The 15,555-nt window shown below is 40.1% G+C and overlaps 1 protein-coding gene across 3 annotated transcripts in view; it reads right to left on the reverse strand.

The window, feature by feature from the left end:
* SLIT3 (slit guidance ligand 3) overlaps positions 1-15,555 on the reverse strand; it is a 465,006-nt gene that overhangs the window by 119,349 nt on the left and 330,102 nt on the right. For all 3 annotated transcript variants that reach the window (XM_088173839.1, XM_088173838.1, XM_088173840.1), the window contains 2 exons: positions 6,121-6,264; positions 3,516-3,679 (listed from right to left, as the gene is read on the reverse strand). In XM_088173839.1, coding sequence (XP_088029965.1) covers positions 3,516-3,679; positions 6,121-6,264 — 308 coding nt within the window. The remainder of the gene's footprint in view (positions 1-3,515; positions 3,680-6,120; positions 6,265-15,555) is intronic.

Below are 15,555 nucleotides of genomic sequence, written 5' to 3' on the forward strand. Positions count from 1 at the left end.
TGCACAGAAGCTCCTTTCTATGGCCACTCATAACCTTTGCAGATGTTGCTCCATTGTTATCAGTAAAAGCTCGAGTCATTAGGTTCTGGGAGGAAATAGCATCTGGGAAAAGTGCCTCAATTGAAAAAACTGATCAACTGAAAAAAAGAAGGTAAGTACTTCTGGCTAGATGCTATCTAACAGGACTGGGGGGGGGGGACCTGCAATGAAAATTGAAGGAAACAGTTTGCAGAATGAAGTTTTGTAGATCTGTCTTCACAGTTTCATTTAATTATCAAATACAGTTCCATTTAGCTCATCTGCTTCTGTGTTCTCTTGACATTACCTTCTCTTCATGCTCCTCTGCCACTTCAGACTGATGAAACTTCAAACATCTCAGCTTTTCTCCTCTGTTCCTGCTAACCACTCCTCTCTCCTATCCTTAGAGAAAAAAAGCACTTCCTTTTCTTCCCTTTATTTACTGAACAGTCATGTTTTTTTTCTCATAATAGGTCCTTTCTGACAGTCCCTTTATGATCACAGAATCATGGAATGGTTTGGGATAGAAGGGACCTTAAAGATCATCCAGTCTCACCCTCCTGCCATGGGCAGGGACACCTTCCACTGTCCCAGGCTGCTCCAAGCTCCATCCAACCCAGCCTTGAACACTTTCAGGGATCCAGAAGCAGCCACAGCTTCTCTGGGCACCCTGTGCCAGGGCCTCCTCACCCTTCCAGAGAAGAATTTCCCTCCAGTACCTAAATCTAAACCAACCATCTTAGAGTTTAAAGCCATTCCCCCTTGTCTTATCACTACGTGCCCCTGTCAAAAGGAATGTGGAATACACGCAAATCACTTCAGAACAACCTCAGAATTTTATGACTTTAAAACTGTCCTTTCCCTGATGTCAAAGTATTAAGCTCATCTAGGCTTCACTGCTCCTGGGTGTGATCCTGACACTGCCTGAGTACCTCTGCTCCCACAGCTCACACTTTCTGTGCATCCTCATCTCTTCTCAAAGACTTTGTGAGGATAAAATCCCTCATTTCTTCCAACCCTTCACATTCCCTGTCTTTTCCTCTCAAAAAAACCCCAACCCGTTCTAACCACTGACATGTACTAAATGTATTATACAAACTACAGTAAAATATCAGGATCCCGAAAAAAAAAACCTTTGAGAAAGAGATGCACATTTACAAAAGAATTTCAAATGAAAATTGTTTTCTCATACACTAAGCAGAAGATGTAAAAACTAGAGAGGGAGAATTCCAAAGACAGTGAGGACACTCACAAGTTACTAAGCCTTGCCATCCCAGTGGGATTGTGTCATCCCTGGATGACACAAAGCACTGCCCAATGCTCTAAATGAAGATTCAGACCTCATGGACATTTCTGCACAGAGACGTGCTGTGTTAGATCCTGGGATGAAACATATTCCTCAAGCTGAAAACATGGAAAATTCCTGCTAAATGCCAAGCCTGAAGCAGCTATGATTCAAAGGGACAAGTTGAGCAGAACAGGTGCCAAGGATGTCTGTTCCCTGGATTGACTTACAAACTAAGATTTTTCTAAACCATTAGATGTTCCCTGTCTCATGTGAGCAGACAGCGAGTCGAGTTCAATGTATCTCACCACCATCTGGAAACTCTACAGGCAAGGATCTCTTCTCTACTGAGCTTTTGAGCAGCATTACTTTTCAACCAGCTGAAATCTTTGTTCTGAAGCTGTTCAATCCCTTCTCTCCTTTTAAAGTCAGGTTTATGCCTTTTTCGTGTGGTTTTGATATAGATGTAGAGCTGGAGACCCAGGGAAAAACAGACTAATGCCTCAAGGAAAGGACCCCCAAGATAAGAACTCACACAAAATATTATTCTCAGCATCACCAGGTACTGAGTTCTGCATTGTCAATCTTCTGATGATCTCCCCTAAATGGTGTCAGATGGTGTTTGCCTTCTCCAATCGCCTGTACCTTTGTTCTAAGCATGCATGCACACACATAACATTAATTCCTCTAGCCCATTAATAAAAGCAAAAGAAAATAACAATGGCAAATTGGGTACAGATTTATACAGATCTGTTTCTGCAGACTGCTCTCCTTTCTAAACTATATTTATGCATTTTCGTTTCCACTTTCTTTAAATATTAATATTACTGGCTAATTACATTGTTATTATGATGGACACAATCCAAAAAATCTAGATAAAGGTATGTCACCATTTCAGGCCCGATTATAAATTTTGTGGCTTGAGTCACAAGGGATTGTAGACCTTAACAAGCCTGCCCAAGAAAAGCTGAGTGCAAATGAAGTTATCTTTATTTTCTTTCCCCCATAAAGGGAAGGTTTAGCTCGGCATGTTGCTCGCAGAGATGCACAAAGCACAACGGCTTGTTTTGGGCTGCTGCCACTCAGCTTCATGCTGCATCCCCATCTAGAGCCATTCATCTTTTACCTCCAGGAACACAATTAATCATGCTTCTTTTCAGAGGAAAAAGAGAAAAATCATAGTAATTTTCATAGAAAACACCACAAGGTACTCCATCAATAACAGTCATTTTTCTCCTCAGTACACACTAATAGATTTGCTTACTGAAACCTGTTTGTTTTTACAGTATACAAAAATGCAGTAATCCAAAATAGATATAACCAATATAAGCAATAGGAAAAATACACGAAGAAGCAGTCATCTGCTCAGTTGAGCTGTGTAAGGCAAGAAATATTCTTTTACTGACAGCTGAACCATAAATAAAGAAAAGACAGTATTAAGAGAAAGCTGTTTATGTCACTTTGGAAATTAATTTCAGATGGAAGCATTTTTCTGTCTCATTCACAACACAAAACCTTTGCCTAAATTATTATGCACCTTTTAAATCAAAGCTTGCTGAAACCAAAAAACTTACCAACTTTGGTGGCAATTTTACTGGAGTTAGTGTAACTTATTGATGCAAGAAAAATGAATGTATGAGAGCACGTGAATTGATGCCAACTGATGCCATTACCTCATCCCCAGCTTCACTCCCAACCCAGACCAGAAATGCCCATTGCCAGTTGCATGAAAACCTCTCCTACTGTTCTCCGCCTTTTAGGTGGGGGAACTGAACACGAGCTCAGCTCTCATTAGGTCAGTGAGAGCTCTGCTTGAATACAAATGACAATCCTGTCAAAACACAACACTTCCCACATGGATTCACATATATTGTTCTTCTTTTCCTCAAATATTTCATAATTTTTTAAAGTTTTTACGATTAAACATCACAAGCTTTTATCTTTTTTTTTCTTTTCTTTGTTTTTAAGAGAAGACAGCTATAGACTGCCTTTTTTTCTTTTTTCTCTTTTCTTTTTTTTTGTTTTTTTTGTTTTTAATCCATAAGGTAATTGGCTTTCTGTCGAACTAACCGAATTTCCCCAAATTTAATTTCCAAAGATGCTCCCTAATATCCATTACAGCAAACACTGTCCCGCAGATTCGATTAGCGGGCTCTCTGGACCTGCTTATCCCTGAATGGAGAGCGCAGCAGAGGCTGGATAAATGAATTACCTGAGCAGCGGAACTTCTTGCTCTTGATCTGGCTGATGCGTTTGTTGGCAAGGCGACGGGGATTGCTGCAGCGAGCGCCGCTCGTCTCGATCGGATTATCCTGCAGGTAATCAGCCAGCCACTTCAGATGGCAGTCGCACACAAATGGGTTCTGAGCTAAATGTCTGCGAGAAGGATGGCATGTTTAATCAGGAGTGACCTGTGACACCGTGCTCCATCATTGTTTTTTTCGCCAACGCTGAACCTGAAGAGTGGAGTAATTGAATCGGCGCTCGAAAAAAAAAAAAGAAAAACCCAGCCCAGGCCTGGCTGAAGCCACACGGAGCCGCACGTGAACGGGAGAATTCTGTGAGCGCTCACATCCCGCAGCTCATTACGCCTGCAGCGAGCCCTCGCACTGAGGAAACAACAATTAAAACAGAAAAGCCCCCTTTAAAGGACACAGACCTGCCACTGTCTCCCAAGTCCCACGTTTCCTCCTGAGAGCTTGACATGTTGCCTTTTGAGACACATGCACCTCACCTGAAAATCATTTTGTATCCTGGTTTAAAAGAAATTGTATCAGCAAACTCAGACTGGGAATTAGTAAAGCCCCTTGGATCTTTGGGCAAAGGCAGAAGTTGTCAGAATCTTTTCAGAGGAGTGAAATTAGTATTTGCACATGCTCATCACGTGTAATAGTACTTCCCTTATATGTATTTTTTCCTGAAGCAAAAGGTTTTAATTTAAAGACTGAAATGTTTACGCAAGGTACAACTGCACTCTATCCTTCACCAAAATTTGCTCAACTTGTTTCCTATGAAATTGGAAATAGGTATTATACCATTGATTTTTACTGGGCATTTAGACTTTGGTAACAGAAATCTGCTGGAGCATCTTAGAGAGAAACACTGTTTTCCTGCTGCTGTTTTATTTTGCTTGACAAAGCTGAGCACTGTGTCAGCAGAGTTTGCCAGGTCTTTCCCAGAGCCAGGTCTAATCTCAGTTCAGCTAACTTGCATCAGTCCCTCTGACCTCCAAGGGAGCAGGACTCAGCTCTCCAATAACTGCAAAGACAGGTTAAGAAAAGACATATGTTTCAATTTGGTTTGGACAGAGGTATAAAGTTATAGCCTCACAAGAACTCTCTCACTCTGTTACTGTTTTCCACTTGTAGAAACTTTTTTTCTGTTTGCAGTTATATTTATGAACTGTCGCTGAACAAAATAAGTGTAAAATAGAACAGGGCAATGGCTGGGAAGGGAGAGCACACAGTGCAGAAGGGGCCTGAAGAAACTCAAGATTCCTGTTGCAGGAGAGCCATTCCTGCTGTGAAAGGTCCAAAGAACAACGAATCACATACAGACAGAATTTGGGTCTGGTTTTGCAACTCTAACCAAAACAAGAAGATGCCAATTGCTTGGAGTATTAAAAATGGAAGAATGAATCCAAACTTTTCCTGACAACGTGTCTTGATGTGAAGCAACAAGTCCATTCTAGGCAAGGGCCATCAGGAATATCAGCAAAACCCTATGGAAATGGGAAATATTCATACCTTAGAGCTATAAACATTAAAACCCCTGTTGTTTAACCTGACAAACCTTACGTACCTCTGTAAAAGAACCCCCTCTGTTTATGTGTACATACACAGTAAGCTGCAGCAGCAGAAAGCATGGTAAGCTGGGGGGACAGAACTGGGAGTTGTTGTACATGATTATTCCACTGCCTTAATGGTTTGCAGCAATACACACTGGCAAAATATCTGTTGGAAATTCAGGTTGTGTTTGTGGCTGCCTGAGGACGTGGCAGAAACTCTGCTGCAAGAAATCATTCCTGTCAGTTCATTTGTATATGATTTAAGACATTTATACAACTAATTCAGCCAATGCATTCCCAGTATTAAAATATGTAAATGTGTATTTGCATACAAAAATTGCAGTACTATAGCATATGTGTGCATAGATACTGCAGTATATATATATACATATACATACACCCCCATACATATTTTAATGCTGGAATATCAGGCTGCCAACTCCAGCTCTGAAGGAGTACTATTTACCTTATTATCTTATTACTCACAGCTTTAAGATGAGACCTTCTTCTATAAAATATCGAATCATTTCTATATTTTTGCTTCTGATGCCTATTCCAATGCCTCCAAATTCAAAAATGTTTAGTAGATTTTCTTAATGGATCAAATAATACAACTTATCATTCCTCTTAAGTGGAATGTCAGCTGAAATGTGGTTACAGAAGTCATGAACTGCACAGCAGGACTCAGACCCAGGCAGGAGAGATGCCAACTCGTTGGCTCATTAAAAACTTGTTAGGCAATGATCCTAACAGAATCTGCTGTTCCTATCTTATCCAGAGTCAAATGCACACATTATCTGCCCAACAAACAGCCTGAGCTCCACACAGTTCTGACATTTCTGGCACTAAGGGCAGGCTGTGTCGATCCTGCCCTCGCTGAACTGATGCAACACTTATTTTTCTTGCTCCTTTTCTCTCAGTGAGGGAAGGAGGGGCTCTTCCAAATTGTCTTAATGTCAGATGCAAAGACAGGCAACATCTTTGGTGGGGAAAGAGAGAGCTGTCATTTGTGATATGGCTGCATACTCACAGAGTCTGGATCGATCGCAGAGGTGCAAAGAGCCCCTTGCTGACGGTCTGCAGTTTGTTGTCATAAAGAGATAACAGTTTGAGATTATGCAGACCTTGGAACGTGTTTACCCTCAGGCAGTTGATCTTGTTGGCATTGAGAAGCCTGAAAACAGAGAAAAGGTTTAGAATTCATTAATCTTGTAATAGTCAAATATAGATAGATTGGACTTCGGGGTTAAATCTAAAAAAAAAAAATTAAAAATTAACCTAGTCACCAAAGCTAAACCACATGTAGAGGCTTCATTTGCCTGTTACATTGAAAAGGTGAAAAAGAATGGACATGAGTGCTCTCATAGCTGGGGAATATACAGATGTATAACAGTGCTAGCCATCTTAAAATACTTAAAAGCTGGGGTTGGGGGGGGCTGTATGCATAGCCCTCTCCCAATTTGCTCAAAATTCTACACAAATATTTAAGGAAGCCTTCAGCTTAATATACACAGGAATAAAAATTACTCCCCACTTTGCCATTCCATGCACACAGAGCCCACAATGAGAAGAACCCTTATTTTTCAGTTTTCTCTACCAACAGCTTTCTTAAGTCTAACTGAAATTCTGGGAGTTTGAAATCTTTTGATAAGGAGTGCAGGGTTAATTTGATATTGGAAGATTAAAAAGATGTTTCTTCTGGGAGACAAAAAGAGTGAAGTGTAAGGTCTTGGCTTAAACTTACTGAAAGGAAACTCAGTTCACATGCAAGGACAGCCAGGCAGGGGCCCAGGCTGCCATAGGAGCTGTGTCCTCAGTCCCTGTCCTTGGAGGTTTTCAAAGTGACACCAAGTAAAGCCATGAGCAACCTGCTCTGAGCTGAGAAGGTGGCTCTGCTTAAAGCAAGAGTTCTCTAGACTATTCCCAAGTGATCACTCAAGGTCCCTTCCAGCCTCTACTGTCCTGCAATTCTATGAATTCCAGTCACACCGGAGTACTGTGCAGCTGTGGGAAAGCAGCACAAAGGCAATTTAAATACTATTAATAAAAAAGAAAGTATTTTACAACTACACAGCAACCAGCTGGTGGAACTAATCAGTTCAGCAAGAAAATCTTGGACAGTACTTCTGCAAGTTTTCTTAGATTATCCATCCAGAGTTCTGCCCCATGTAATAAATATATACAAACCCAACAACAAGCTGCATCTCCTGCTGAGACAATCAAACACAAGAACACTTAATTTGTCACTGTCATCTGCATAGGTGGTGTCTTGCACTTAGAAGGGAAACAGGCAGGAAATTACCTATTCTTCTTAGCAAAGCCTAAATCCACATCTTTTGACTACTGCCAGCTTGAGAAAAATTGCAAATTGCAAACAATATATGTTCTTAACTCAGTTCTCTTGAGCAAAAAAATTCTTCCCTTGTCAATGAATTTAAAGGACTAAATATTATATCAATGTGGCTCTCTGTGAGGCAGCACACTAGTACGAAAACGGAACACAAGTATGTTTATAGGCAAAAAGGAAAATATATCCTCTATTCCTCGGCAAGCAAATGCATCATTTTAAAGACCCTCTAACAGCACAGGGAGCTTCTATTCTCAACAAACTGCACAGACACCACTAAGGACAAGAGGGAAGCCATTCAGGAAGAAATACAAGCTTGCTAGCTGCATGTGATACTTTTCTGTTCTCCAAAAAGTAATTCAAAAGATGCTTCCTCTGCCTCTACATTTCTGAAACCTTTGGAACATCACACGCTCATTACAGTTCTCTGTTCCCACTGTTGTTTTGGCAGAGCCTTGTTGCAGTCAAAAGTTACAGTGTTTGTGATACACAGAAAGCAAACTTGGGCAGCATGGAGAGCTCCAGGAAAACAGGAATGCTTTGGAATGAGAGGGCTCCAAAGGAGAACTGCCCTTCCCAGCCTACAGGAAAGTCAGTATCGATTTACCCGAATTTCCTCCTTTGTATGTTGTGGAAAATGAAGTTTGACATTAGTTAAGACAAAATCCCATAGAAGGCAATGATGGATAAATGAGGTTACATTTTTGCATGAACTAATAGCTAAAACAATTTTATGAAATCATAAGCAGCACTAGTATGACCCCTCTGGAATCTGTATTTCCATGACACCTAATCCACACTTCTGTTGGCTCCCCCAAAAGTAAAAGGGTAATTTTCCCATTGGGCTACAGGAACAGCTCCTCCTCCTTCACTACAACAGCAGATGCCAACTCTTCCTTCTTGCTTCTTACAGCCATTTGTGTATCCAAACCAAAGCAATCTTCCTCCTCTCGGATCTCACACATCATGCATTTCTCTTTCCAGCTTGTAAAGTATCTCATCCATAAAGAACAGCTTAACAAAGTAGTAGGAGGCAGAACCAGGTACTGAATTTTGAACAACATCCCTAGACGTGCTCTCAGGCATCACAAATCCTTTGGTTTCTATGCCCTGTCCTTTTGCACTGGTCCCACCTCAATTTTAGGAAAAGCACCTCAGCTTGGTCTGGCTGTTCCTGTCCCATGACAGAAGCTTGGCACCTGAGCTACCCAGGAACAAAACTGAAAACAAGAATGTACTTCAATTTATTTTGCTAGATGCTGTTTTTCCAGTATTATACTAATGGCTTATGTTGCAAGCAGTACTTGTAACAAGACATAAAACAAAAATGAAAACAATCTCAGCAGTAAGAGAATTTACAACTGAACCACAATTGTATTTCCACACGTGGGTAACCAGTAGGTTTTCTTGGGATGCCTCAGAAGTGCACAGCAGAGCTGCTCTGGGCAGATGATGTTCCCTCCTGTGCAAGGATCAGGCACAAAGTCTATATTACTGATCCATCCCACTGAAAGAAAAAAAAACCCTGAGCAAAACTGACCTACAACTGCAGTGAATACACTGGATCCAGATTCATTCTCCCATTAGTTTCAACAAAACATGAATAAACCCCTATGCTGGAAAATAGAATTTACAATGTGACAAGGTTTCCTGGCACGAATTTTTGATGACTATGTTCATGGTGATATAATCTGTGACATTTATTTAGAGCCAAACTGAAAATGAGAGCAACTGATCCTCTGTACAGCCACAAATACACAGGCACACGCTCTCCTGTAAGCATTTGAGTCATGGGGAACAGGAAAGTGCTTCTGCAGAATGTTTAGAAGTGGGAATTCAGGTCCTAAACATCTTTTCTTAGGTGACAACACCTATTCTGTGTATCACAGATAGTCTGTTCAACAGTAATACAGGTGTAGCCATATGAGGTGGATGGTGAGATACATTAATGACTTATTTCTGCTCAGAATCAGTGAGAAACAGGGAAGTGAAAAACTGAGGAAGCAGAATACATCATCCCTACATTTTTTTTTCCTCCTACTTACTGTGAGTTAGATGATGACTTTTGGCCAGAATCACTCACTAAGGTTCATATTCCTTTCAAAACTCTCAGTTATTTTAAAATATCCGCTATGAATATTCCCCTCTATAAATTTCAGCTCTTTATTTAATTTTTCTTTGTTATCCCAGCTTCACTAATGGCATCTAACTTTTAATTAGGTATACAAGACAGGCCTCACATGGAATTAAAAGTGGTTTTAAGAGGTTTTTAAAACTGACACAAAGGCAGATGAGAAAAACATATTCCAGGAAGCAGAATCTTCCTTGAACACTGAACCAGGCCATAAAACATATTAAAAGTTCCTTTATTGGACTTACACAAAAAGAAGGAACAACATTAAAAGTGGAGTTCTATTTTAGCAGGAATTACATAGTATTTATTTTTGCACCAATTCATGGTGAAAGTAAATGCCACTAATTCTCCTATTTTGCTATCAGCTTGATTGGATGAGATTTACACACGGCCTCCAGATGTGGGGCACCATTCAAAAGGAGGTTAAATATTGAAGTAGAAATAAAACCGCCTGCTACCCAGAGGGATGATGGATTATTAACTCAAGTCTCCATTTTCATCCCTCTGGATATGTAAAAAACATGAAGAAACCTCTCACAAGCCTTGGACCACCACAGAAATCAGGAGAATGGTTAAAAACCTCGTGGTTTGCACACCATTGAAACAACGAGCTGAGCAGAACACTATTACAATCCCATGAACCCATTTCCTGAAAAAGTGGATTTGTCCACACACATTGAAATAATAACGTGTTTCAGCTAAGCCCTTGAAATGAATGTGCACTGAATTGGCTCTGTAATTGTATCAGCTGCTCATAAGCACCATCTGCATAATTAAGATGGTCCCATAATTGAATTATATGCCCAAGCACAGCTTCAAGTGATTAACATTTAAATAACATTCTGAACTCCAAACCCAAAACGACTGAAAACATTGTTTTTTAAGAGCAAATGGGAACATTTATATGGCTTTTACCCTTAGCCATGTTTGTATTTTGATCTCAGTGAAGTCAAGTAATCAAACTATCAGGAAATAACCACAGAACTTTTAGAATCAACAGCAGCCTGGCAACCTTACACGTGCTGGGGACTGCAGGCTGGCCTCTGGTGCTCCAGTACAAAGCAGGATTCATCCTAAATACATGAGTGAGTCTAAAGGAAAGTGTTGAGGAGAAAAGCTGCACTGAGGCACTGAAAAGCTTCTTTTCCTTTTTCACCAGCTTTGTGTTTTGACAGCAACGACAACACGATGAGAATGAAAATGTTTGGCATCCTATGAACTGGCTGGCACATCCCACATGCCAGACTCCACTGGGGAAAATGAGAACTCACCAGAAGAAACAGATGTAAGAGGCACAGGAGACTTGTAGGGGAGAGGAGAACTGGGTAACAGTTTTGCCTGGGTAAGAGCAGAGTATAAACTGAACAGGCATGACCTCTATAAAATATCAATAGTTGAAGGCTTCTACATTCAGAGGCACTATAAGGCAGCAAAGAAAGAATTCTCAGCAGAAAACTTTCCTTAGGATATACAGTACATGTTACAAGAAGTCTAGAAAAAATTTAGCACATATCTTTCAGAATTTTCTCTTGAAATTTATAGGGAATCAAGTGTTATCCTTGATTTAACACAATTTTTCACGGGAGCACAGCTGAAGTGTCAATACAGCAATATCTAGTCAAGCACTTGGTCATCCCTGCAGCCAATGACAAGTAACATCCAATGACAGAATTGGGTGTGCCCCTGCCTAGTTATTGGCAAAATAATTATATTAAGTTTCAGGTACATTTTAAGATGGCCTGGACTGTCAGGGAGCATTTTGATTGTCTCACTGTGTTGAGATATTTAAACATCTAGTGAAATTTACATTTTCTAATGTGATGACTGACCACTGAAGAGTCTGTCAGTGCTTCAGTTGATAATAATCAGCGTGAAATCATCATCATGCTTGTTTAACCAGCTTCAAGTGTTTCTCCATGTTCAGGAAACTGGATGAAGGTGATGACAAATTCATTCACAGTAAATTAAAATGGAAAAGGTGCAGGCTGATAATGAGTCAAGAAGGAAGTACACAGCACAATCTGACAGTCTTGTTTCAGTGAGAATTTAGAAAGAGATTTCAGAAATTCCTTTTCTGATCCGAAAGTCTGCAACTCTGGTTGAACACCACCCATGAAACAATGCTGGAGAATTATAAACACTTGTCACAGCACCCAGACTTCTGCCATTTGAAATTCAATAGTGTCTAACTTCTGCCTGCAGGTAAGATCACAGCTGATTCTAGATAACCACATGGTAATTCAGATGCACAACAGAACAAACATATTTTCACAACTTTCAGGGCTAGCAGAGCTAATTTGTGTGCAATAACAACGAGGAGAGCTTCTGTCAGTAGAGTCCAGCTCGGAGCACTGGTGTCAGAGGGGCTGCTGGATCCCACTGACGTGGGGATGAGCAGCTGTTTTGGGAAGCTGCATGCAGCCAGGCTACACGAGTGGCACAGGAAAGGCAGATGCTGCTGCAGTCTTTCATTAGTGCTTGACTGTAATTGTATTTCTGAGTCTGGCAGATGCTGCTTCCTCACTTTTAACAGCAGCTATTGAGTTTAGTAAGATTACCACAATAGCAACCTAAATGCAGAAATCCGAAGGAAAAAAGCTTGAGGCAAATGGCTGGAAAGCAATCCTAAAGCTATTAAACAGGTCTGTGCAGAGAGCATTCTGTCCTGGACTGGAAAGATCAGGGTGGCATAGTCTCTGTGCTGTGGCCAGAAATATTTTGAGTAATCAAGAGAAAAGCTCATATGCCATTTTGCTAAGAATTTAGTTTCACAGAGCCCAGAAATTACATAGGTTGCAAAGGACCTCCAGGTCACCTGGTCTGAAACCCACTCAAAGCATGACTCATTCATGCACCTTTAATGCAGGATAATTCAGAGTTCCCGAAAGCTCCAGTGGTTTCTTGTCCTGATAGGCTGCCAAAACAGGATGAGCTACAAGGTCAGATTGGGTTACCTTGAGCTTTATCCAGTCTGGATAAAGTCTGGTCTTTAAAACCTTGAAAGACAGAGGATGCACAGTTTCTGGGCACCCTATTCCTACTACCTGACATCACTGGGAAAATGTCTTCCCCTTTTGTCTAGCCACAAGGTCTCTTATTTTTATTGCCTATTCTCTATTCTCCATGAGTAAAAATAAGAACTCCACAGAACAAGATTTTATACATCACTTAAAGCCCAGATCACCATGGGGAAGAGACTACTGTGCTATTAAAGACTTGTAAATGGAAAACTGTACTTTCTTTATTCTGACATTTCTGTACTGTTTACATTGATGATTAATATATTTATGCATACAACAGTGCAATGTATACAATGCCAAATACTGGAATTGATGTACATTCTGTTGTTTTTAAATAATCTGTATGAGTTTGTACACTACAGCATTCTCTCTGAGATTCTATCAAGCCCCAAAAGTACACAATAAATAACTGGTAGATCCTGCTTTAAGCTCTTCAGTACTGGGATTCAATTTAGAATTACAAATCAACACAAGCACTTCAAACTTGGCAAATCTGCTATGAAGATACTTTCCAAGCAACCTCACCAGAAAAGAGCTGGGGATACCAAATATCTGCCTTAGTCATCCCAGAAAAAGCAGAATAAAAAGCAAGTTAGAAAAAAAACAAGAATCCCTCAAACCAAAATTTGACCAGTTGAGTTTTGGGAAGACTGATGATAGCAGTTTCCGAAAGTACACACATGACTTGTCACTTCATACAAGTCTATTTCAGGCTCAGCTGAAGTTGTAAATATTATATCTAGTGCCAGTTTTAACCCATGTTAGATGAGTGATAATTTGTCACCACTTTTGACATCACTTTATCTGTCAATATGTCAAACTCCAGGCACCAATATGATTATTGGTCCTTTCCAACTGCAGAGCTGAGTTTTCCCTAATGACCAGATATTAGGTGAAGGAGGAGAAGGCTGTCAGCTTTTGGCTTAGTTTTAATATTTATTTTACTATATATACGTATCACAGGAGTGGATCTCCTGATGTTTAGCAACATCAAAACCGTGGATTTTTCTATGGGGATTTTTCTTGCTCAGTAAAACATGGGGATCACAAGCAGAAGATTTAGGATCAACACTCCTGAGCACCTGCATGATTAGTAACTATGCAAAGTAAATTTCCTCAAGGAAAATGATTTATTGAAAACTGATGCTTGCCAGACATTTGAAAAATGAGACTTCATCCCTCATATTATCGTGCTATACAGCCTCTTTAAAGAGCAGAGATTTTATGAGAGCTCCTTGTTCCAGGAACAGCAGCGCGCTGTGCACGGCTGCAATGAAAACGCTCCCAGAATGTTTGGGTTCATGTGGTTGCAGGGAGGGAAGTGTGGTACTCAGATATGACAAATGCTGGCTCACAAACTCGGTGCCCACTGCTGCTGTTGGGTTTATCTGTCACAGGATTATCTGTCTCCTGGACTAACCATCCACTGCTAACGGTTCCTCGAAAACTTCCACCTTAAGCTGAAGCCTTTGCCATTCTTTTGGTATTTAAATGCAAGAAGTGCAAACAATCAAATTAATCAAACACCATTTTACAGCTTGGATGCATTGCTCCCCCAATAAAATCAGTTTCCATTCACTGTATTAAGAAAACCCACAAAAGCTTAAAAAAAAGTTATCCCTTCCTAGAAAACAACATAGATCTCTCAAACCCAAATTGACCTAAAATTCCCAGAAGGCACTTTATACAACCTGCTGAAAAGAAAAATGTATGAGGATAGGGTACAGTAGCTACAAAGCTTTCTATCATCCTCTCCTCTGGCATCTTCAAAAAGGATAAGGAAAACTATGTGGTCCAAGAAAAGCTTCTGCTCCACAGAACAGATGTGTAGTTGGACTTGAAGAATGATTTTTGCTGCTCTACTGGTTACCACTGCATACTTAAGAAACACACAAGATTTGTGAAATCAGCAATTTAACATAAATCCAATTGCAATTATTTTTGTGGGTAATGTTAACTAAAGATAGTTAAATATTTTCAATTAAACCCATAGACTTTTAAAAAAAAGCCCAACAAAACCACACCCTTAAAAAAACCTCCAAACCCTTATTATCTAACCATGCCTAGTTATTTTCTTGCCAAATATAATAGGGCAGAAATGTGGAATGCCGATGCCAGCCAGGTGGTCTAAAATTTGTTCTGAATTCATTTCCCCCACACCAAAGTCAAACAGGACACTTGAAGATGTGACTGTGCCTGGGATGAGAGCCCCTCTATCCAGCTCTGGGGCTCCTGACACCAGTGGTACTGTCTGAAGGTGTTAGGCCTTTACAGACAACAATTCAGCCAGAATACAGAATAATCTGGGCCTGTATTGTGACAATATATTTAAATTGAAGAATAATCACATGTCTGAGAAACTCTGATGAATTCTATCCAAAACAATTAACAACAATGTGATCTGTTCTGAAATTTCACAGTAATCATTTTTTCCTTTTAAATAATGTGTTTTATTTCTAAATAATAGTTTTTCCTTCTAAATAATACAGGACCCACAAGGACTCCCTTTTTCTCATTGTGTCCTCCTTTATGATAAAGCCAGTATATTTTCAAAACTGCTCCTGCTCCAGCTCAGGAAATCAGACAGGCTACCAGGATACCTTAATCAGAGTGTTCTTATCAGAGTGTCTCCAGACTAATAAGAAGAAATCCAATCTAGTGCCCACGGAACACTAAATTAGATCTAATCATAGGGCACTCTTCCAATTGTTCAACAGCAGGTCTAAGACCAACGAATGCCATTTATTTTTTTTTAGTAGCCATTAAAATACTACAAGCAATCCCAGAACAGCTGCTTCAAAGCCACAATCCAAAAAGCTGCAGACATTTGTTTGCATTAAAACATGATCATTCAATGCTCTCCTTGCCAAAAGATATTTTACATAGGAACATGCTAAAGAAGACCCTGGAATGCTCCAGGGTCCAAGCATTTTGGGAATCCCAAAACAGGGCAACCTACTTGCA

Source organism: Sturnus vulgaris, chromosome 15, assembly GCF_052056855.1.
Source record: "Sturnus vulgaris isolate bStuVul1 chromosome 15, bStuVul1.hap1, whole genome shotgun sequence".
NCBI lineage: Eukaryota > Metazoa > Chordata > Aves > Passeriformes > Sturnidae > Sturnus > Sturnus vulgaris.